Source organism: Cuculus canorus, chromosome 5 (genome assembly GCF_017976375.1).
Source record: "Cuculus canorus isolate bCucCan1 chromosome 5, bCucCan1.pri, whole genome shotgun sequence".
NCBI classification, from domain to species: domain Eukaryota; kingdom Metazoa; phylum Chordata; class Aves; order Cuculiformes; family Cuculidae; genus Cuculus; species Cuculus canorus.
The window spans coordinates 23,577,381-23,599,838 of record NC_071405.1 but is presented as its reverse complement, the minus strand read 5'-3'; the positions used below and the strand labels follow the sequence as shown (position 1 = coordinate 23,599,838).

At 37.4% G+C, this 22,458-nt stretch overlaps 1 protein-coding gene across 1 annotated transcript in view; it reads left to right on the top strand.

Moving 5' to 3' along the window:
- RPS6KA5 (ribosomal protein S6 kinase A5) overlaps positions 1 to 22,458 on the top strand; it is an 81,966-nt gene that overhangs the window by 26,081 nt on the left and 33,427 nt on the right. The window contains 4 exon segments of the mRNA XM_054069102.1: positions 690 to 797; positions 19,519 to 19,543; positions 19,546 to 19,604; positions 22,215 to 22,318. Coding sequence (XP_053925077.1) covers positions 690 to 797; positions 19,519 to 19,543; positions 19,546 to 19,604; positions 22,215 to 22,318 — 296 coding nt within the window.

The window sequence follows — 22,458 nt, the reverse complement described above, 5'->3', positions numbered from 1 at the left end:
TTTAAACTGAAGTGACTTTATATGGCATTGGGGCATTAGTTGTATAATTAGAGATACTTCCCAATGAAGTGTCTTTTCATGTGCACTAGATGAAGGCTGAAAGTTTTTGCCTTTGTTGTGAAGGGTGCAGTTATTGACGAATGACTGTTAATTTTTAGCAATCCTGATGAAAACAGTGTATGTCAGTAAAACTAATTTGTAGTCAACGTGAACAGTGGGTTGCACTTGTTGTCAGTTCCTCTTGTTTTGGTACATTTAAACAGCGGAGTGCTGAAGTTTTGGCAGAACTGCAGACATGAAAAGTTATAGTTTGCAGAGGAACTATTACAAAGCATGCATGTATGGTCTAAAACATTTTACGGAAGCACTCAATTTCATTCTTAAAGAAAGCTAAACTAACTTTTGCGCTAAAGAGCAGGTGTTCAGTCACTTTTAGATTCAAAGGACATAGTATGTCCTTTCGGTTTTAAGACATTAATACGCAGTGTAATTTCTGAGAATTTTTAAGTTGCTTTAAGTGATTTCTTCAAAGACATTTTAAAATTGTCCTTGTTGAGGTGCAACTTTCAGGTGTGAGATTACCTTAATAATGGGAATTTTGCTAGCTTTGTGTTTAAATGCATTCTGCAATGTCTCCTTTATGTGGTTACACTTATTTGGAATTACTTTTTCTTATATTCTGTTCGCAGTTGGGGATTATATATCGGGATATAAAACTTGAGAACATTCTTCTTGATTCTGATGGCCACGTGGTGCTGACTGACTTTGGTCTGAGTAAAGAGTTCCTTACTGATGAGGTGAGTATTTGAATCTCCAGTAAGCGTGGACAGGATCCAGCAAGATCGCAGTCACATTCTTTCTCATTGAAATCATAAACACATTTGAGAGTGGAGAAAACCTCCCTTCTAGACTCCTACTTCTTAGAAAAAAAAAATAATAGTCTGTTTAACTGGATTTTGAGTTTAGCTCGTTGGTCTTTGGCCTGCCAGTGTTGCTAGACATTTTTGTCTGTTCTAGTTTTTCCTGAAAGGCCTTCATTCTCCCTCCTTGCTGCCTTTTTAGTGAAAAAGGAGAGATCTACATAAGTCTGAAAAGCCACTTACATTATCATTTTCAGGTGCCTTTTTAAAAAGACTTGACTGTGCTAGGACTTTGCAGTGACTAGGCATATGGTATGCTATGACTCTTCTTTATGCTAATAATAATTAATGTATTATTATCTTGTCTCTTTCTCATGTCTTTGTGTCACTGTTGATAAGCTTAATTGCCAGCTTTTAGGATAAAAGCTTATCTCTTATTAAATGTGTGCATAGTACCTAACATAGTGATCTATCACTATTGACGTTAGTTGTTAATTATTTCTGAGGCACAGTTTTATTTTCAAATATGCTTTTTAGACTTCAGAGAGTCAAAAATGCACAGGATTCTACTTCTGAGAGAATTTTAAAATGGCTATTTTTTGGCTTTCACATGAGGTATTGGAGGGATTGGGATCTGTGATTGCAGATCTGAAAGTCTTTGTTAGAAGCAGCAGAGGGATTTTCTCAAAATAGATAACTAGTAGTTTCCTCTAGAATATTTGCATTTCAGATAGATAGAGTCTGGTAGAATTCGGGACCTACCATTTTAAGAGATATGAAATGTTAGTTTCTGAAGCAAGGAAATAGTGCAGATAATTTCAGTATATTCCTTTTAAATTATAGTGTGAAACCACAAGGAGGTTGAGCTGGCATGGCAAAGGATAACAGCAAATTGCCAGACCTGGTCCAAGAGAGGAAGAACACAGAAATGCAGTTTTCAGCAGGGAAGAGTGATAGTTAAAGGTGTGGCTAGGGAGAGAAGGACCTGCTTAGAGTTGTGAGGGAAGCTGTGTTGGGCAGCGAAGTGCATGTAATAATGCAGTGATGGGTGAGAAAAGGAGCAGTTCTCCAGCCTTTGAGTCGAAGTTGAATTAACCAGAAATCTTTCTTGTGATGTCGTAATGATTCAGGATCTTCAAGTTTCAAAACAGATGGTTTTAGCAAATATAGCTATTTCTTATCTGTGCTCACTTTTGGGACATCATTTACAAGCCATGCAAGGAAAGGGGAGGATTTGAGTAAGCGTCAGAGATATCTATTGGTTATTTTCCACACTCTGAATTGGATTTCTCTTTCTCCAGTCATGAATTAAGGCAGACTTGCTGCTTGATCACTTAACGTCGGTTCCTCTGACTCTAATCCATTCTGTTTTCAGTATATACCTCAGAAATTTCTTCAGTTATCCATATTTTTTTCTCATTCTCCCTCACATTTTATATTTGTCTTTCCTATCAAAAACACTGAACATTTCTAGTGTTTCTTTTAAGGAAAATATAACTGCAATAGTTTTTTTGCTTTCAACAATCTAAGAAAATGTTTGCAGTTGACTACAGTTTTCATGCATGCCATTGTAATCTAGCTACTGAAATTAAACATATTTAGAATGAGGGATTTACACATAGAAATTGACATTTCATATTATAGTCTTTGTAGGCAATTCAGCTAGTACTAGAACATGTACAATTGACAGTACAAAAGATACTTAACTTGCACTTCTAACCACTCTACTTACAAAAGGTAAAATTTGACTGTGTTACTGCATAGCTTTGTATGTGTTTTCATGCTCATTGGGCAGCGCTTTTAAAAAAATTATACAACTATATAAGTCAGACGAGTGTAGCATTTGCAATTTAATCAGAACAGTATGCTTTCCTTTCTCCCCCTTTCTCTTCCCTGGCCCACTCTGCTTGCCAGAACTTCGTCATTAAGAAAGTATACTTAAGCAAATGGAATTTATCTTATTAACCCCCTCTTTGGATTGTATTTTCTGAAAGAAGGTATTTGGGTTATTAAGAATGTGTAAAAATTATTAGCAATTATGAGCATGTACTGTGTTTGGAATTCTTATCAGAAAATTTTTTTACCATGTATTTATGAATTTCACGTGTTTTTGTGGTTGGGGATACTTGCTAGGAAACATTGTAGTTCAATGTTTTCATTATCCCTGCTTTAATCTGATGGTTGTTAAATACTTCCATGTACCTGAGTGAGTATGGAATCTAACAGAAGGGTTTTTTGTAATAAAAAGATTGCACTATTTCTTTGTTGTAATAACTGTAGCAGATTAATTGACTGTTCAGTAACAAAGAGATGGGCAGCTGCTTTTCGTAAGCACTGTTTGAGTGAAAGGAAGCAAATATATGTGACCTCTAGGAAAACAGAAACCCATTGATTTCTGCCATGCAGCTACTGAAGCATGAATATGAAGAATGCATTGTCAAGTATGTACAATTATTATGTGAAAGTGCTTATAACATAAAAGAACTACAAATGCAAGCTGAAAGCAGTGTTGTTTTAAGAGCTCTAAAGCATTTTATACTACTATTTCACTAAAACCTGAAATCTCTCTTGTACCAGTGCACTCGCAGTCTGGTTTTGCCTTCCTTTTATCTATAAAATGAAGTCTGTGTACTTGCGTTTGCGTGCAAAAAGAAGAAATGAACTGGCTGGAACAAAGTGATTGAATAAAAATGAATTTTCACATAGCATAGGTCAGTATCACAAGGTGTTTAGGTAAGAAATTATTTCTGATATTAAAGTTTTAGTTAATATCTCATGAAGACCTATAGTTTGACTATCCTAACCATAGAATGGGCTGAAGGTAAGAGATTAAGAGAGAGAAATGAGTAGTATGTTTTTAGTATTAAATTTTATAGCATTTGCATTCTTAGCCCTGTGATGAATTTAAGGCTAGTTATTTGGATTCTCAGCTCTCAAGTGAATTACTAGGAAGATCAGGGTAAAAAAGACGCTTTTTAGCCTTATGCTTTCATGCATCTCACTTGAATTCCTGTATAACTGGGATATAGAATGTATTTGCACATGAAAATAGGATGAATTATTATCAGGAGCATGGGGAATTGGTAGGACTGACAGACTTTGTACTGAAATTACTACAACACTGGTTGTTCATTGCATAACTGCAGTCACTTCAGCATTGCTATTTTTTTCTAGAATCTTGCGTTTCATTTACCTTTTAATAAAACCAACTCCTCTAATATGGTATTTTCTTTTGTCATCTTATTTCTTGTGTAGCATCTTTATCTTCTGAATTCATGGCTTAGGCATATTTTTATCTTTTTATCTCATTAATAGCTCTACTTGTATGCTGGAATTCTTTTGATTTGGTTAATGTCAGTTTAACCTAGTCATCAGTTCTGGTCTTCATTTTAATGTTTATTGTTAAAATGCTGCTTTTTTTCCTCCTAATTTCCTTTTAGTTCTGTAACTAGACTAAAAATCATGTTCTAGTATCTATGGAGATCTTCAAGTCTTAGAAAAAATATTCTGAACACATTCATTGAATTATTGTAGTAGTAATCTATTCTGTTGTACCATACATAACAATTAACATTTTTCTCGTTAATTAAATTCCTGAAAGTACACTTTCTTCCAGAGTATAGTGAAATGCTCAATTCTTCTGCCTTGGTACACATCTTCTGTGTTAGTTAAAGTTTGTTTTGAAGTTTTTGTTTGCTCTATGGAGTTTAAAAAAAAAAATGTAGTAAATACTGAGTGTTGTCAGTCTTTATACAACCTGTCTGAAAGCATACAAGTGACCTAGTAATAAGTATGGGGATTCTGTGTGATTCTGTATGAGGGATGATTGAATTGTAGTCTAAGTTTGTTGGTTGGATATTTGTGTACTTCTGTCTGTGTAGAATGAGTAGTTCAGATACATTATTGTTCTCCCATCTAAAAATCTCTTGGTCAGAATTGCAAATTTAGTTATATCTGTCAGATGTTTTTCTCTGTTGAATTGTTGATTGTTTTCATTTATTAGCTGGTTGAGTGAACGTTTTGTTCTGAAAAGAAAATTCAAAAGATTTTAAAGGAAAAATGATAAAAAAAAAGGTATTTATTCATACTAATGTGGATTTTGGTAGAAGAAAAAGGGAGAGATGCTTACGTGTTCTCAGGGCAGTTTAAAGGTAGTCTAGAACAGAGGGAGGCAGAAGCAAAAGTGGGCAAAGCTACTACAACTTGACTCTTGGTGTTTTATGAACTGTCATCTCATTTGAGTGACCTGGTAGATTAGCTGTGCATGTAACTAAAAGATTCTTTATACTTGTCTGATTAAAGTAAAAACATCTCATCATTGAAGTTCGACAGTGCATCCTCTGAACAATGAATGTTCTTTTGGAAAGATGAGTAAGAATAATCAATACCGGGATGACCTACTGTGTCTGCCTGTGTTTTAATTAAACAATTGTTCAGTGATATAGACTTAGCACAGTTATAAGGAGTAGATTTGGATTTCTGCCAGGAGAAAAAGTGAGAAAGTAATCTGAATGGTGAAGTTACTTCACAGTAGTTAACATTGGTTATAGATCTGGGTGGACAATTAGTCATTATTTCCCTCATTTTGGAAAAGGAAGTGAACCCATGACAAAACCTTTTTGCTCTAATTGCTGTGCTTCTATTTTTAAGTGTCTTAAGTGTCCTGATATTGATTATTGAGAATGTACCAAACACTCTAATGGCACGTGAGTGAAAGGTAGGACTCATTTAATGGCAGAAACAGGTCATCAATAATCAGATGACTGTTGGTGCCTTAGCCCAAGAGGTATCCCTTTTTCAGTGCTTATCACAAAGGTGATCGTGTTTTCCCTGCGTGGAGCAGTAATGCAGGTGACTGAAGCACAAAATACAGTTTGTCCAGTTTTTGATGCTGAAATCCCAAAGTGTCATTAAGAAGTTTTGCATGACATGTCATGATTTCTTACAGTGACTGCTCTAGGACACTGCTTTTGTATTGTAACAGAATATTTAAAAAGTGCATTTTGAGGAGCAATACTGATCTGTGCATTAAATAGCCTGGTATCTTCTATTGGATGTTAGAATTGTACATTGCTAATCAACTCAGGGTAATTCTGTTTCTGTTTTCCAAGGAGAAAAAATGTGGCTTTTTGAGAGCATGTACTGCTATCCTCATTAATCTTTCTTTCTTATAGACTTTTTTTTTACCTCTTGAGTTACTTGGAATATGTAACTTCAATGCAACTGTGCAACCAGGTGTGAAAAACTTGCATGACCAGAGATTCATGGGCATATGAAAATGAATGTAGAACCAGGTGGATTGAAGTTGCTCAAAGTTGTCTGCTCCTTCTCCTCTACCTTTTGCATCTGGTGCTGTCTAGTACTGTATACATTTATTTGGCATCTCCTATGCATTTGTTTTCTATACCTTCACTTTTTAAAAAATAAGTTTCTAAAAGCTTCAAGTGGCAACTAAAGGAATTCTTCCCAGAATTGGTACTGTTTTATACATTGTACTTTTGTCTCTTTGGAAGAAAGAGGAATTTTTTTTCAGGTTTTGCTTTGTATACCATTCTTCTCTCTTTTGGTACTGTTACCTTGCTCTTCTCAAAAGACCATGCTTTAGAAAATAAGTCTCCGAAAACCTGAAATTTTGAGAAGAACCTGCTAGTACAAAATGTTCATCCAGGATGACAGTGGTACATACTTGCATTCCTCCCACACAGTTATGTGCTGTTTCTGATTTTTTTTCTTTTGCCTGCAGAAATGAGACTTTTGTTTTCTTTTCTCTTTGTTATTTGCTTTACAAATCCATCATCAGGAACTGGCTTAAAGAATTCCTTGCAGAATTGCAATTGTGTTGCACTGTGGAAGCAAACATAGCCATTGTATAAATCTGTGAAAATGGTTTCTTGAACGTCTGCTCAACATTAGGTGAAGGCTTAGACTTGTCTTGAATTAGATTTTACAGCTGTGGAGGTCACACGTTTCTTGGCTGGTACGCAGTACCAGATTGTCCTGGGTTTGGCTGGGATAGAGTTAATTTTCACGAGAAGCTGGTAGGAAACACAGCTGGGACCTGAACTAGCCAAAGGGATATTCAGTACTACCGTTTGTTAAACAGGGGGTTGTTGATTGGGGATTGGGATTCATGGCTTGGTAGTTGTGGCCAGGGAGTATGCCCCAGAATTCCAGATGGGGAACACTCCAGGTATTGGTTCTCTCAGTGGTGAGTGATTTGCATTGTTTATCACTTGTTTAGTATATTCTTTTATTGTTGTATTTTCTCATCCTTTGATGCCCTGTTAAACTGATTTATCATCTCAACCCACGAGTTTCCCCCCCCCAAGTCTCCTCCCTGTCCCATAAAGGGAGGAAGCAAGTGACCACGTGGTTCTTTGTTGCCAGCTGGGGCTAAACCATGACACAGGTTTGGATGTTCTTGCTCTCTCTCTTTGAAGTGCCTGTTCTGGTGGTGACTGCTGGCAGGCAAATCTCATTCTTGCTTGAAAAATTCGGTATTCTGATTCCATGTCTGTTTTGGAAGGTCATGTTATTAGCATGTCTACTATGAGTGAGGTATAGTAACCAGCATAGTATTTTGGCTTGACTGGCTTCTTCAAGTAGGAACAGCCACCAGGACAGGTTTTTTACTTAATTTCAAATGACCTTACGCATTTATTTTTATTTTTTTTTATTAATTCTTCATGAGATGACTTTTCAAACTAGTGACCCTTGATCTGCCACATCACAACTGTTCTTGGTCTTGTCTAAACCTTTCTACATTCTTTGTTATGATTGTTGAATGCAGCAGAGTGGTCTTAGCTGGTGTAACAGTGAACATTCGTGGCTTTGTTCTTCCTCCTCTGTCTCCTACAGAGATCATAGTTTTGGTCCTGTATAGAAGTTACAGCTACCTAAGCAACAATCTGTGGCTGAAATGTCTTTTGAGTAAAGCTGTACTCTTTCTTATACAGATAGTTTAATTAGCCAGTGCTATGTCTGTTTTTAGAAAAAATTGAAAAGTGAGAAAAAAGAAGAAACCAGTCATTCTGGCAGGCAATTTGTTGGAACAGGGGTTTTGTTTTTCATTTTAAATCTACATCATGTGTTTGAACCATGAGAGGGCTTTTCTGTCAATTTTTATATGCCCTCTTAAATTGAGACTGTACTTATTGTTGTTCTGGACAATTAAAATGATAGCAAAGTATAACATTGCAGATGTGATTTCTGTGGAAATAAGTAAGATACTGTGTAGTACAGCTGAACTCTTCCATTGCTTAAGTTCTTCAGTCTTCCAATCCGTTTCTAGAGGAACTGTGGGTCTTGACTGGTTTTTCAGGGACCAACAGGACAGGGAGACTGCTCTCTGCATTACTGCAAGCTGGGAGCTAAGGATGACAGCAAGGCAGCTGTGGGTTAGTGTGCTCACTGACCAGTGGTGCAATCCCTCAGTTGCCAAACAGGGTGATCAAAGCAAGTGTAGTGGCAGTAAGACAGGCTCAGACAGCAGTCCAGCTTGTCATGAGGGAGGCAGCCTTGAGGTCAAGTGAGGATTTGAAGTTGATGGGTTGGGATCAGTGAGGTACACAGTCAAGTACAGGCGTACCTGCAGTATGGCTGACACAAGGATCAAGAATCAGAGCCTGAACTTCAGCTCCCAGCTGAAGATGGATGCCCCGACAAGGTTCCACACAGGTTACTCAACTGCGTTGCTTCAGTGTTGGTCTTGAGCACAGATGCCTTAACCCCTAGGGCTGGGGAAAGAAGTTGTAGTTTGTTGATAAGCTCTAGGCCCGGACATGGTTATCTAGCAATGTTTTCACTATTTATGCTTGTAGCCAAAACCTAAATTATGGTTTTCATAGCTCTGAAATACTTAAAATAACTGGCAGCCACTCACATTGGTACAAAAACCCAACAATAACAGTATTGTCCCTTTTATTCTAGAAATTCTGCTTTTTTTTTTTTTTTTTTTATTTCTGATCGATGGTGTTTGCTACACGACTGATAGAGCCCAATTAGGGTCTGCTCAATGCAAACTGGAAGCTAACTTTGTCGTTGAAGTTCCTTTAACAAAGGAAGGGCGACGACTTTGGACTTGAAAGATTTAGAGGTTTAAGCAGTTAAGGAAGGTAGTTTCACTCCAGCATATTCGCCTGGGCTGGTCAAATGAAGAGCAGTAGTGAGACTTCTTAGCACACTACAGATAATGGCATCAGTTCATACCTAGAAATGATCTACCACTTTAGGTATTTGAGGAGATTAAGAAATGGATTATGGGTTGCTGTTGAAAGGACAAAGAAAATTTCATTTGGTAACCTGTGAAACTCTTCGGATGGGCTCATATGCTTAGGTAAGTCAGAGTCTTACTCCTGAATGCAGTAGTAAAATACATCCTTTCTAGCCTTTACTGTCTAAATTTCCTTATTTCACAACTAATTACTTCAACAACCTCAAAAATAATAGAATTAATTATGCTTTTCTTCTGCTAGACTCTCTTGTAGCTGGTGCAAAAGGAAGAGCAAACTTCACCACCCTAAGTTAAGACCACATAAGAAGAAGCATATGAGAAGTCATATAAATTGTTCTGTGAGATTCCTGTTGAAAATTTGTATGAAGCACTACTTAAGAAACTGAATTTTTCTTAGATATAGTTAGTATATTGATAATCATACCAAATGCTTGAGGAACTTTACAAGCAGGTCTGGTTTATATAACTTTGCAGTCTGTGACAGTATCCAGCACAATTCACAACAGTCCTTTTGCAGATACTAGAAATACCTGGCAGGGCCAAATGGTCTTGAAGAATCTGCTGTATTAAGTCCCTTTTCTTAGTTTTTCAAAGGCTTGTGAAGCATTCTGTATACCTGAAGATTTTTGTATATTGTGGAGATGTTTCCTGGCACAGTTGAAATATGCTGACTCAGGGTCACTGAGTCCAACTCCTGACTCCACACAGGGCCACCTAAAAGTTAAACCATGTATCTAAGACCATTTTCCAAACACTTTTCTTGAACACTGACAGGCTTTGGGTTGTGACCATCTCCCCTAGGGGCTTGTTCTAGTGCTTGACTACCCTCTCAGTGAAGAATGCTTTTCCATCCAAACTGAACTTCCCGTCATGCAGTGTTAAGCTATTTCCTTTCTTCCTGTCACCCGACAGGAGAGATCAGCACCTCCCTCTCTGCTCCCCATTATGAGAACATTGTAGACAGCAATAATGTTATTCCTCTGTTCTTAGCAGAAAAAGAATAGTATCCTTATCTGTTCCTCTGAAGTCATGCCCTCTAGTCCTTACACCATCTTTGTTGGCCGCTTTTGGACATATGCTAGTATTTTATGGGCTTGTTCTATAGTGAAGTCTACAACTGTACACAGTACTCAAGGTGAGGCTGCACCAATGATGGCTATAGTGGGGCAACTTTTTTTCTTTGGACTCACTAGTTATAATATACTTAATGCACCCAGGATACGGTTGCTACCTTTTTTCCACCCAGGCACACTGACTCATATTGAGCTTTCTGTCAACTGAAACCACCAAATCCCTTTCTATAGGGCTGTAGTACAGCCTCTTGTCTCCCAGTCTCTATGTTGATCTCACACTGCAGGAGAGATCAGCTGCCTCTGGTTTTCTGCATTAGAGATTGGTTGATGTACCTAGGAAACATTAATGACTTCAAGGATTAAGTTTTTTTTTCTATGTGTTTCTCCTGCTTGTATTTTGTGGTATCCAGCAAGCAATCATAGCAGCCGAACTTCTTGAGAGCCAAAAGCATGGCATCCCTGCAGATCTTATTTACTCTAGAATGTAAGTTGGACATGCACAGTCTTGTGCAAGGATTACAATACTGTAGTGCCAAACAAATTCTAACATCTGCCATTCACTTCTATTCCATGTGATCCCTTCCCCAGTTGTGAGTCCTATCCCTGTGTAAAGGTATCTTTTTTTATCTCCCAGGAAACTACAATATGCTGTCATCAGTGTAGAACACTTAGATTGTAAATACCTAAGAATGACAAATCAGGAGTACAGATTTTAATGTTCCTAGAAGTGTTTATTCACTAAATAGAATTCAGAGCAAGATGTTTATATTGATCATAACTCACGATTCCAAAAGGTTGGTGTTTGAAATTTAAATCTGCTGCAGATTGACTTTCTTTTTTGGTTTAAGTATTACATGCAGGCTGCTTCCAGTTTATTGTAGGTTAGGTGAGAGACATTTTCACCAAAGGACTGGTGGATCGCTAATTTACAGCCCTGAGTATTTTGTAGGAGGTGGAAACGTAGTGGTAGCTCATGTGATTTACACGGCATTACACATTCATGTGAAGGATAACCTGGCAGATAATTGCTTAAAGCGAAGACCTAAGATACGTGGTGTTTTAGCTAAATTATGACTTTGTCATTTTGATATTTTTCATCTATGTGCCTGATCTGAAAGTTGATATGGAGAATTTTACTACTCATGCAATAACGAGGAATTGTCCTTGACTTTAAGTAGAAAGACCATGTCTGTATTAGATTACAAACCTTGTTTAAACTTGCTTGTGTGATTTCAGAGTACCCTCCAATAACAGCTAAGTGTTCCACTTTCTTGCCAGGTCATAAACATTTTGAAACCTTCGTATATGATGAAGTCAGATTGAGTGAAGCAATTTAATTTGCCAACTAACAAGTATGGGCAAGCAGAAGCAATCTCATAAGAATTGTTGCTGAAATCTGTTTGAGAATCTAGTCAAAACATGCTGTTATTTTCTCTGTTAAAATAAAAATGACAAGAAACCAGTTAGTAATGGAGGAAGGACTTAGTAATGTGGACTTGTAGGGAGTCAGTCCTGAGGGCAAGCCTAGAATCCTTTCAGTGAGCTTCTGTCTGGTACCTGGCTCCCTCTTGTTCCGTTGCACCTTCCTGCCTTCTGTGTCACTGGATGCTACTGAGTCACAGAGTTGTTGCTGACAGATGAAATACGTGCCGTCAGAGACTGCGGTCTCCCACTCTCCAACTCTAGAGGTTGTCTTTGTGTCTTGGCCCAACAGCATTCAGTGTTTCTAGGCTTTGCTTTTGTTTTTTTTCTTTTTTAATATTCAGTATAATGAGGGAGTAATTCTTAAGCTATTGATTATGTTCCTAGAATAAGTACAGAATGCAAGGAAATTAAAGTACAAACGAATTAATAGCTGAGAAGCATCCTTTCCCTAATATTGGTTAGTTTCCATTTCTTGAAATTTTACCGTAGAAATTATGCACTTCAGGGTTTAACCAAGCCTTTTGACTGTATCCTACCATCGCTACTATTAGCAGGGAGTTCCTGTTGGAGAACACATATACTATTAAGGAACTTAGAGATTAAAGTAGCATTATTTTTTTGTTTGTTTTTCAACTTGAAAAATTCGTATAAGGAGTCGAGCTTCATGGTTTGAAGCAATATGATACTACTATAATTTCAGAATGTGTCAGATCTGATAATCAGGGTAGTAGTCCAGCTCATTTAAGAACAAAGTATTTGTGTATTAAGTAGTTGGAGAACAGAAGCAGTCTGTTCTGTTTCAAAGGTGACCTTTTAAGTAGTTGGAGAAGTGGGTCTTAATTGTTGATGCTGAAAAGAATCATTTCAGTGAATTCTTGGCTAATCTTCTGGCTAAAATATGTTTGCACAAAGACTGTTGTGAATAAAATAAGCCTTAGGATTGTAGGACCCAAGTGTTAGAGCTGGGGCTTGTGTTGTTTGAATGTTGTTTGTCAAGTTGAAGAAGCACTTCAGGGTTGAATACTGTGTTCAGTTCTGGGCCCCTCGCCGCAGGAGGGATGTTGAGGCTCTGGAGCGTGTCCGGAGAGGGGCGGCAGGGCTGGTGGGGGGGCTGGAGAGCAAGTCTTATGAGGGGTGGCTGAGAGAGCTGGGGTTCTTTAGCCTTGGGGGGAGGAGGCTGAGGGGAGACCTTATTGCTCTCTACAACTATCTGAAAGGAGGCTGTGGAGAGGAGGGAGCTGGCCTCTTCTCCCAAGTGACAGGGGACAGAACAAGAGGGGATGGCCTCAAGCTCCACCAGGGGAGGTTCAGGCTGAATATCAGGAAAAACTTTTTCATGGAAAGGGTCATTGGGCCCTGGAACAGGCTGCCCAGGGAGGTGGTTGAGTCACCTTCCCTGGAGGTGTTTGAGGGATGGATGGATGAGGTGCTGAGGGGCATGGTTTAGGGATTGTTAGGAATGGTTGGACTTGATGATCCAGTGGGTCCTTTCCAACCTAGTGATTCTATGATTCTAAGGTCATCTATTTAAACATTAAATGATACATCTTCAAATGGCAGAATGACTGGCTGTCTTAAGAAACTTGATTATTTTCCGTATCTGCATTCATACTTTGGAGATAAAATCACAAATGCTCAAGCTCTGAAGCATTTTCCCAAAGCAGTATTTGTATGGCAAATAGATGTTCTCCTTAGGCTCGTTGCACATGTATAGAGCAGTGTACTTAGAAAATGTCTCTGTACTGTGAGCCAGACACTCTAGGTAGAGCATCTGGTTATTCTTTGCAGGTGTGGGGGTTTTGTCTTGTTTTGCCTATGTTAGTATTCTATTAGCTGGTTTTATCGCAACTCCCCTTTCCAGCATTCACACCTTTCTAGTCTTTCATGTTTTTGTTTGGGTGCTTTGCTTTGATGTGTGTTTGTTTTGTTTCCAAAGTCTCTAAGACAAAATCTTGTGGGTTCTTAAGACTTGGTTTGATCTTTTCCATGGTTTTGCTTCCATTTTTCCAATGGTCAGAAGGCATGCTCCAGTTTTCTCAGTCCGTACAAACAGCCAATTTTGGCAACAGATGGGTGTATTTTATGCCTAGTCTATAGATTATATACTTCTCTTGATGTAAATCCTAGATTCCTGCAGAAGTTTCAGAAATCTTGGGGTTTTGGTACTCAGCAGCAACACTGACTCAAGAAATGCTCAACACATCAGCCCCTGCCTGCATGAGTCTAGAACCTTTTAATGTGTATCATGGTCTTTTGCTCTGGTGCTGCTGCTTTGGAGCTCCAAAAGCTCTTCTGACTTTCTTTCAAGCTGACTTTCATGCCCTGTCTGCCATGCTGTAAGTAAGCTGACAATCACAACATGCACTTTCCAATTATTCAGATATTGGATTCCAGAGGGTATGGTTAACTTGATTTTTTTGAGTCCATGAATTAATGATATTCTCTGCTTACTGAAGGAGTTAGAGTACCATGAAACATGTCCTTTGGGATCTTTCCTCTCTTCTAACAATTCTTTTCTTCATGGTTACTAGTTTGGCCCTGACATTCAGAAACTTGTCTGCCTCTGTTCTCCAAGCTGAAGATGTCTTCATTCAGTTATTAAATACAGTTTGAATCTCAGATGCAGATCTTTGGGTGCACATGATAAAATAATGGAGGCCTTCAACCTCAGGTGTTGGGAACTTGTCCTAAGTCTCGTCTCTATTTCTTTTTCCACTTCCCATGCCTTTTTGGATGTTAGAATATAGATGGAGTGAAAATGTCAGATTCAGGGCTGTGTGAGTTTTTTGTGGCACTGGAAACTAACACCATCCATCCAACACAGTAATTTCTTAAATCAGAAACAGTGGAGCAGGCCTTTGTCCACATAGCTGGCTGCCAAAAGGCATTCTGGTCCAGTAGAGATGGAACTTTTAGAAGCATGTTGTGCATGTGTGATTCCTTGGTTCTCCTAAAGTCTCATTTAATTCCTGTGGTTTGCTTTGGAATTCCAATTTCTTGTCGTATATACTCTGTTAAGACTTGTTGAGTAGTTGGGAGACTCAATAAATGTTTGAGCTGCTATTGTTTATGTTGCTAAACTGAATTTGCGTTCCTATAAAATAGTAGTAACTATTGTATTATACCGGCTTTCCCGGTAGTTGTGGTGAGTTTGATTGGTCTCCGCAGAGAAATGGAATTTCTTCCTCTTGCTTTTTCTGCTACTGTTAACATGGTTTTTTTTCACTTGATGAGGGAGCTTGTTACAGAACTCTCGTTGAGGAGAAATGTTTACACCTATGCCTTCTAAAGTTTCAGGTAGTTTCCAAGGCCTGCCTGGTATTCCCTGGATATAAAGCAGGGCCAAATGATGATACCACAAGATCGTCAAGAGTATGATAATGCAAGATCTTAATTTTTCTGTCTACTTTTTTAATTGAATTTTGGAGCTAGTTATTTTGATCTCTGGAAATGGTGTAAGTGTGGTCAACCTGCCAAGGTCAGCATACGTAGTATAAGCAAAGATGACACTGCTCTGAGGTTTTTTCCTTTGATGAAATGACTATCTTCCAGGATGAATGCTAGTCCTCATTATGCCTTTCCATCTTGGACAGACACAGAAGTCTAATTCTGTCTCCTAAAGCTGCTTGATGGATAGGTGCTGTCAGCGTTTCCTGGTTGGAAGACAAATTATACCCTTTCTTTTTTTGTTGAAGAAAAACAAAAATGGGATGCTAAAATAGGTAATCTGGAGAAAAGATTGCAGGGATCATGTAAACATAGTATCGAAAGTGCCTTAGCAAGCTAAAGGAGTTATATTTCACTATGATCCTCAGATCAGTCCGAATGATGGCAAGGAGCTCAGAAGGAGGGCAGTGCACTAGGTTTTTTTATTTTGCCACAAATGGAGTGGGAAAAGCTAGAGTTCTACCCCATGTGTAGTGCTAGACTATTTGTTAGTCTCATAATGCATATAGGCACATCCATAGTGTCAGTGTGTAGCTTATCTTGAAGAATAAGTGTTGAAGGGATATAACTTATTTTTCTAATTTAACAGTGGAATGGCTTAACAAAGTGAACTGCTTGGCTGTACAGGTGAACCTGTCAAGGTTAGCTTACCAAGAACTCTTAAAATTCTCTTTGTGGCTTCTTGAAAAGTTGTTGCATGATTAAGCACCTAACAGAAGTAGCCACTTTCTGTACCTTTACTGAAAACTATGCTATTGCATAAACATTCAGAAATGATGCTGAACTTGGTAAAAAAAAAAAACAACCAGAAATCAAAACCAGCCGTGGTGTGCTAGAAGACTGAAGACTATTTCCAGATTATCTGTAAGCATGGAAGCAGTGCTGTTTTGGAACAAACATAATGACACTCTTTCATAATTTAATGATGAAAAACAACTTACAGTGACTGTTAGTCACAGAATCACAGAAAGACTGAGGGATCGCTGGAAGTCATCTGGTCCATCCCCCCTGCTCAAACACAGTCTCAGATGTTTGCCCATGACCATGTCCAGAAGCCTCTCAACTGTCTGCAAGGACAGAGACTCCATCATCTCTCTGGGCAACTGATGCCAGTGTTCAGTCACCCTCACAGTAAAAAAAAAAATGATTTCCTGAAGTTCAGAGGGAACCTCCCGTGTTTCAGTTCCCATTCTTCTTGGGAATGAAATTTCATTTCATGCCCATTGCCTCTTGTCCAGTCAGTGGGCATGACTGGAAAGAGCCTGGCTCCTTTGCACCCTTCCTTCAGGTGTCACACAGTGATCCCTCTGAGCCTTCTTCAGGTGGGACAGTCCTAGCTTTCTCAGCCTTTCCTCATATGCTTCAGTACCTTGATTTTCTCAGTGGCTCTTTGCTGAACACTCCAGTATGTCTATGTCTCTCTTGTACTGAGGAGTCCAGAATAGGACAGAAAAGGAGACTGTTATTAGAAGTAACATTCTTTGAAAATGGTTTTAAACCCACATGAAGTACTTAATAGTAAAGATTAATAGTGACTCCCTGTAAGAGGCCTATTTAACAATGACAAATTTACCTAAGTGCTCCCAGTGAAACTATAAAAACTGTTCTGTACGTAACAGCTAGATGTAGTTGCTGAGGCTTGTAACTTAATAAAATACCACATAAATGGAGGTGTCTGATGAAGTATCTAGATTTTGTGATTCAGCTATCTGAAGTCAGGACTCTTTACAGTATCTTATGAAGGCAAACGTGTGTCAATTTTTAGTCAAGTCAGAATGCTTCGCTTTCACACAATTGGCTGCTTTAATGTTTTGGGGACTGCTGTAGTTCTCTGAGCTTTTTTTGTGTGGTTAAATGGGAAACTATAAATAGTTGATATTCAGAGTGGTTTTTCCATTGATGGTTAGCTTGTAAGAGTCATAAGCTGACTCCAACAAGGCTTCTAGAGTAAGACACTAGAATATGTAATGGCAAATCAGTATTGATTATGAAAAAAATGCTCAGTGGGTCTGGTTTTCTTCCTACCTAATGCTGAGTTTGAATTTACTACTTAGTTTCTTGCTAAGAACTCTGCTTGTGCTAATCATCTGCTTTCTTCTGCTTGGCTGTATTCAGCATTGAATTTCAGCAGTAGACCACTTCTAAGCTGAAAAGGAAATGAGCTAAAGGATACAAGTACGTACCCTTGTGGATTAGAAGTTGGAGGTTTTATAAGCCTCATTACAAGCATCTCACAGAGTGTTTTCAATTTATAAGTGCTTCTGTGTGGACTTACAGTCTTAAGTTTTTTCATGTTGAAATATATGTGTAAGAAATAGTTTTTAGATGTTTAATGAGATGGGTGGATGATGATGCTGAGGGGGCATGGTTTAGGGATTGTTAGGAATGGTTGGACTCGATGACCCAGTGGGTCCCTTCCAACCTAGTAATTCTGTGATTCTATGATACAATACCATTTTTTTAAAACCTCTGGAATTATTCTGGCGTGTTTAAACACTGAATTTTGCAAGGAAACAAAGAAGTACTTTAGATGTGAATTTAAGAAAGAAATAAAACTAATTTTGAAATATTACTTCAGAAATTCCATTTTTATATTAAAAGCTAAAATGATTGAAAAAGGTAAAAAAGATTAAAAGTAAATATAATTGAAAATCAGAACCACCAATTATGTTTAGTAAAGATTGTAATTGTTCCTCAGAAAAGCTACTACTACTAATTCTGCGCATTTGGCAATATTTTTAGTGGGTCTTCTCACCAGCGAAGGGTAACTGAGATCCTAAGGGTTCTGCTGTTTCACAGTATATGTTCATATACAGCCCCCCAGCGTGTTTCTTGTCACCGTAGTATCCTGTAGCCCAGCTTTATTACACAAAGGGAGGCAAAGAAGACGTAATTTTGTGGACTTGCTGAATTTACAGCTGACTAAATGATAGTAGTTTTCATCCATTTCCTTTAATGTATTACATTAGAAATAGTTTTCATAAATCTCAGCTTGGCTGCTGATCTTTGCTCTTTGGAGAGGTAGCAAGCAAAGAAGAGTTTCGCTTTGTATTTTTCACTCCCCTTCCTTTTCCTTTTTCCCCTTCTTTCCGCTTCCCTCCCTCCCAGCTAAAGGAAGAATGAACAAAGATATAGGAACAGCTTTAGATTGGCTGAAGCCAGGAGGGAGTGATAGGAATTTCTTTTTTTTTTTAATTTGTTTTTGCTTCTAGATTGCACTATTTCCTTTTTGATAAACAGGTACGTGAAAAGATAATCACAAGATGAAACTATAGTTGTGTCAAAAGGAAGCAAAATAATGAAGAGTTTATTATTTTATGGCTTTGTCCTTGAGAAGCAAGTTATTTCAAGTTAATATTTGAACAAAATGAAGCCTATAACTATTTTGAACTCGGACTTTTACCTCCCCAAAACCAGTCACAGTATATTTATTTTAATAAATACAGTTTAATTAATATGCTGTTGGGACTGTTTAGTTTTTATGCCTCAGGCTAGCACTGAGCACATATTGCTACTTTAGAAGCTGTCGCTCATTAGTGTAGTACATTCTCTTATATAGCACCTGTTTTAAACTCCAAATCTGAAATCAACAAATGTAAAACCTGACTCTTGAAATATCTGCTTTTTTGAAACACTCTTCTTTAAAGGACCTATCAGGATCTCTCCCCAAAAGCTAGAAGCTTGAAGGATAAGGGAGGAACAATGTTGCATGGCCCAAACACATGTGCTTTCGTCATTAGCAAGGTACAGCATGACCTCATGTTGACCTCAAAGGTAAATCGCTAACAGGGAACAATTATACATGCCTGTGAAAGCAGCTTAGTTTTGAACATAATCAAGACAATAACTTCAGTGTGTAGAATAAAATTAAATTTACAGCTCTGTCTGTCTGCCTTTCTGTTTCTCTCTGTCTTTCTCCAAGTCTCTTCTTGAGAAAATGTTGTGTTTTTTTATGTGTGTATGTTGCGAAAGAGAATTGCTTTTCTAGTGACCATAATAAATTCCTAAATATGGGGAACCCAAAGGATCTTGTATCCAATTTAGTCAAATTGTACGTCTTGCAATGAAATGCCCTTTTTAATAGAAAGGTTACATTTGTTGTCTAGAGTATTGATATTGCAACCTTCAGGATGTGTGTCTGTATTACCCTGGGGAATCTTGTGTGGTTCTGAAATGTATAGATAATTTAGACTTATGAGAAAGTTGTTTAAATACCAATACATTAATTTTTGTGTGCTTATCTTAGACTAGCCACAACAAACCCTATGACATTTATTTTTTTGTAGAAGACTATTACATTGTTCTGTAGCGTTATGTGATACATCTCTAACATACGATGGAACTATGATTTAGCTAGCAGTCTGAGCTATTTGGAGAAGAATTGCTGCCAGCATCTTGGAACTGTTAGCCATATCTGTCCCATTTCATTTGTATAGTATAATTGTTGACAAGAATTTTATTTTCTTTTTTTTTTTGTTAGAATGAGAGAGCATATTCCTCTCTGTGCGAACAATAGAATAACTTGCTCCAGATATTGTAAGAGGAGGAGATACAGGACATGATAAGGTACAGTTCTATTTAAGTTTATTACCAAAATAAAATTAATTATTTAGGTCAACACTGTTAGTTCAGCTTCAGAAGGTTCTTTGTTAAATGTGGTAGTGCCTATTTCAAGTTTTTCCAAAATGGATTACTTCATGTATTTAAAAGCATCAATATGATATAATGTTCAGGTTTTTGATCTTCAATAAAAAGGCATTTTAAAAGGGGATTGAGGCAGACCTGTGTGTATTCAAAAATTATTCTAAACATGACAGTGGACAACAATAAAACAGCAGACACGTTATTCCTTTTAAATAAAAAGCTGTTTTAGTCTTCAGAGTGAAAAAAATGACTGGTTGTGTGGTAATTGTGATGTACATTTTTTTTTAAAATGTGTCACATCAGGGAAATGTATCTTTCTTGAAGCATGGAGTGGGTTATAATGTTATCAATGTTCTCAGATTGTAAAAAATTAATCTGTTTAGCTTGGGGCCTCAAGTTTTATTATGAATTAAGATATTGGTAAGATGATAGGCGGAGAATCACAGATGGTATTTGAAAGCAAAAAGCTTGAATCCCAAAGAATCCTACAATATTCCTAGATAAATTATTCTGATTGTTCACTCTAACTGAGCAGTTATTGGAGACTACTTAATCTCTCCATTGTTTTTTTTTGCTGTAGATGAATTGGCTTGTCTTTCTGTTGAGGGTCATGGAATATAGTTGATCACAGTTCCTCTTGTAACAGTCTTTCTAAGCACTGGAAAATGTTATGTTACTCTCAGTCTCCATTTTTCTAGACTTAACTGGACTCAATCTATCTTTGCCTAAGAAGGTTCTTCTTTCTCTATGTATTCTGCTTCTCTTTTGGTCTGAGATTGCCTGTGTATTTCTTTGTGGGGGAAACACTAGTGGGCACGGTGTTTCAGGCTAAGAGTTGGCAGTTTGAAGTACAGCAGAGTGATTATCACCCCGATTCTACTATTAAACATAAAATACGAAGTCCTTTGTCTTTTTACTTAGTCATCATCTCACACCTACTTTGTATTCCACTCTAACCTCTGCTTTGTTTTCTACTCTACTGTTGCCTAGTCATTATTAGTAATGGAATTTTACAAGCTTGTGAATTGAAGCTTTTTCCTGCGCTATTCATTAGCTTAGTCTTGCCAGTTTCAAAGCATCTCTCTATGTATTAGTCACTTCAAATCGTATTTGTCTTCTGAAGTGTTTCCAAATTCGATATTGTTGCTTGATTCAGAAGAGGAATCTCAGTTTCTGTTGTTCTTTGATTGGTTCTACCTGATACTTTCCTTAGGCATAGTGCAGAGCCATACAGTGTTCTGTAAGAAATAGCTTCACAGCTTGATATCACAGGTTAGCTGATAAATAAAGGTGATTTTTCAGTTACCTGTGTAATGGTAACTGTTTCCACTACCCGTTCTTTGCCTCACCATTGACAGTGTCATGTAACACAGTGTTAGAAGGTTTTTAGTGTATTCCATATTTATATCTAGCTACTCAAAGATATTATTTAAAAAGGAGAAAATGAGGACTGCTTTATTATTGCTATGCTCTCATTAATCAAATGTTTATTTGTAATTCTCTTCTAGATAGCCTGTAATGTTTGCCTGAAAGACTTGCTCTAGTACTTTTCAGTGTTTATTTTTAAAAATTTGATATCTGATTCTGTAAATCCTTCTTTCTTTCACAAAAACACATGCCAATGCCAAGAAAAAATACTCCTCCTGAGATTTTCTCTCGTTATTGAGTGTTTGCAATTATTGATAGTACAGAGAATTCTTCAGGTAGTTCTTCTAAATACTCTTGGCTATATATGAGATGTTAGATTTTATGTATCTTGAAGCAAAACTAAAATATGAGGCCAAGTTGTCATCATTTCACTAATTGTCTTCAGTAGAACTTCTGTTCCATTGATTTGCAGATTTTGTGGGAGTAAAACTGAGTTCAAACACCTATAGTTAAATTTATCTTGTTTAAAAGACTAAACTGCTTTCTTCATTATTCATAGTAGCATCTTTTCTTTTGAAAGAGAGAAATATTTTGTAAGTTATGAGGTATCAGGACATATGAAATAATATGATTAGTATATGAGAGGCCAAAGGTGACGTGTTACTAGCGGAATGTAAGGTGAAGTTTCCATAGATATTTTCCGGTGCTCTGATTAACTGTGATCAGTGCTCTTAAACTGTGCTTTCTGGAAGTTCTTTACTTTCATTCCCTAGATCCTAAAAGTTCAGGTTCCACTACTTCTTAGCAAGGATTAGATTCCTCTGTTATTTTTAGTATGTTTTAGAATTCTTATCACTTCACAATGGTAAAAATAAAAATGAATTTGGGGCCTAAAGAAAGGAACTTTAATAGTCAGTGGAAAGAGTTTGGCTTGAGAAATTAGTTGAAGAAGCTACGTGGAGAGATTTCAAAATAAGATGAATTTATAGAAAATACCTGCAATCAGCTCTGCAATTTCTTATGCTTTATTGCATCCAGGTTCTCCTTTGTGTTTACAGGTGCCTGTTCCTCTGCCATTTGTCTTCTGGGTGCATTAGCTTATTCCTTTTGTTAGCAATTGTATTTCAACACATCATAACATACATAATTATTGTTATTCTATAGGCTGTTGATTGGTGGAGCGTTGGTGTTCTTATGTATGAATTATTAACTGGAGCATCACCATTTACAGTTGATGGAGAGAAGAATTCCCAAGCAGAGATTTCTAGGTAAGAGTCAAAACAGATAAAGTACATGTGTGTGCTCACAAAGTGATGCTTATGCCATAATGTATGTTTTGTGAGAGTTTTAATCTAAAATTTATGAAGAAAGTGCTATCAGGGTAACATTTTAGGTGTTCCATTTTTGT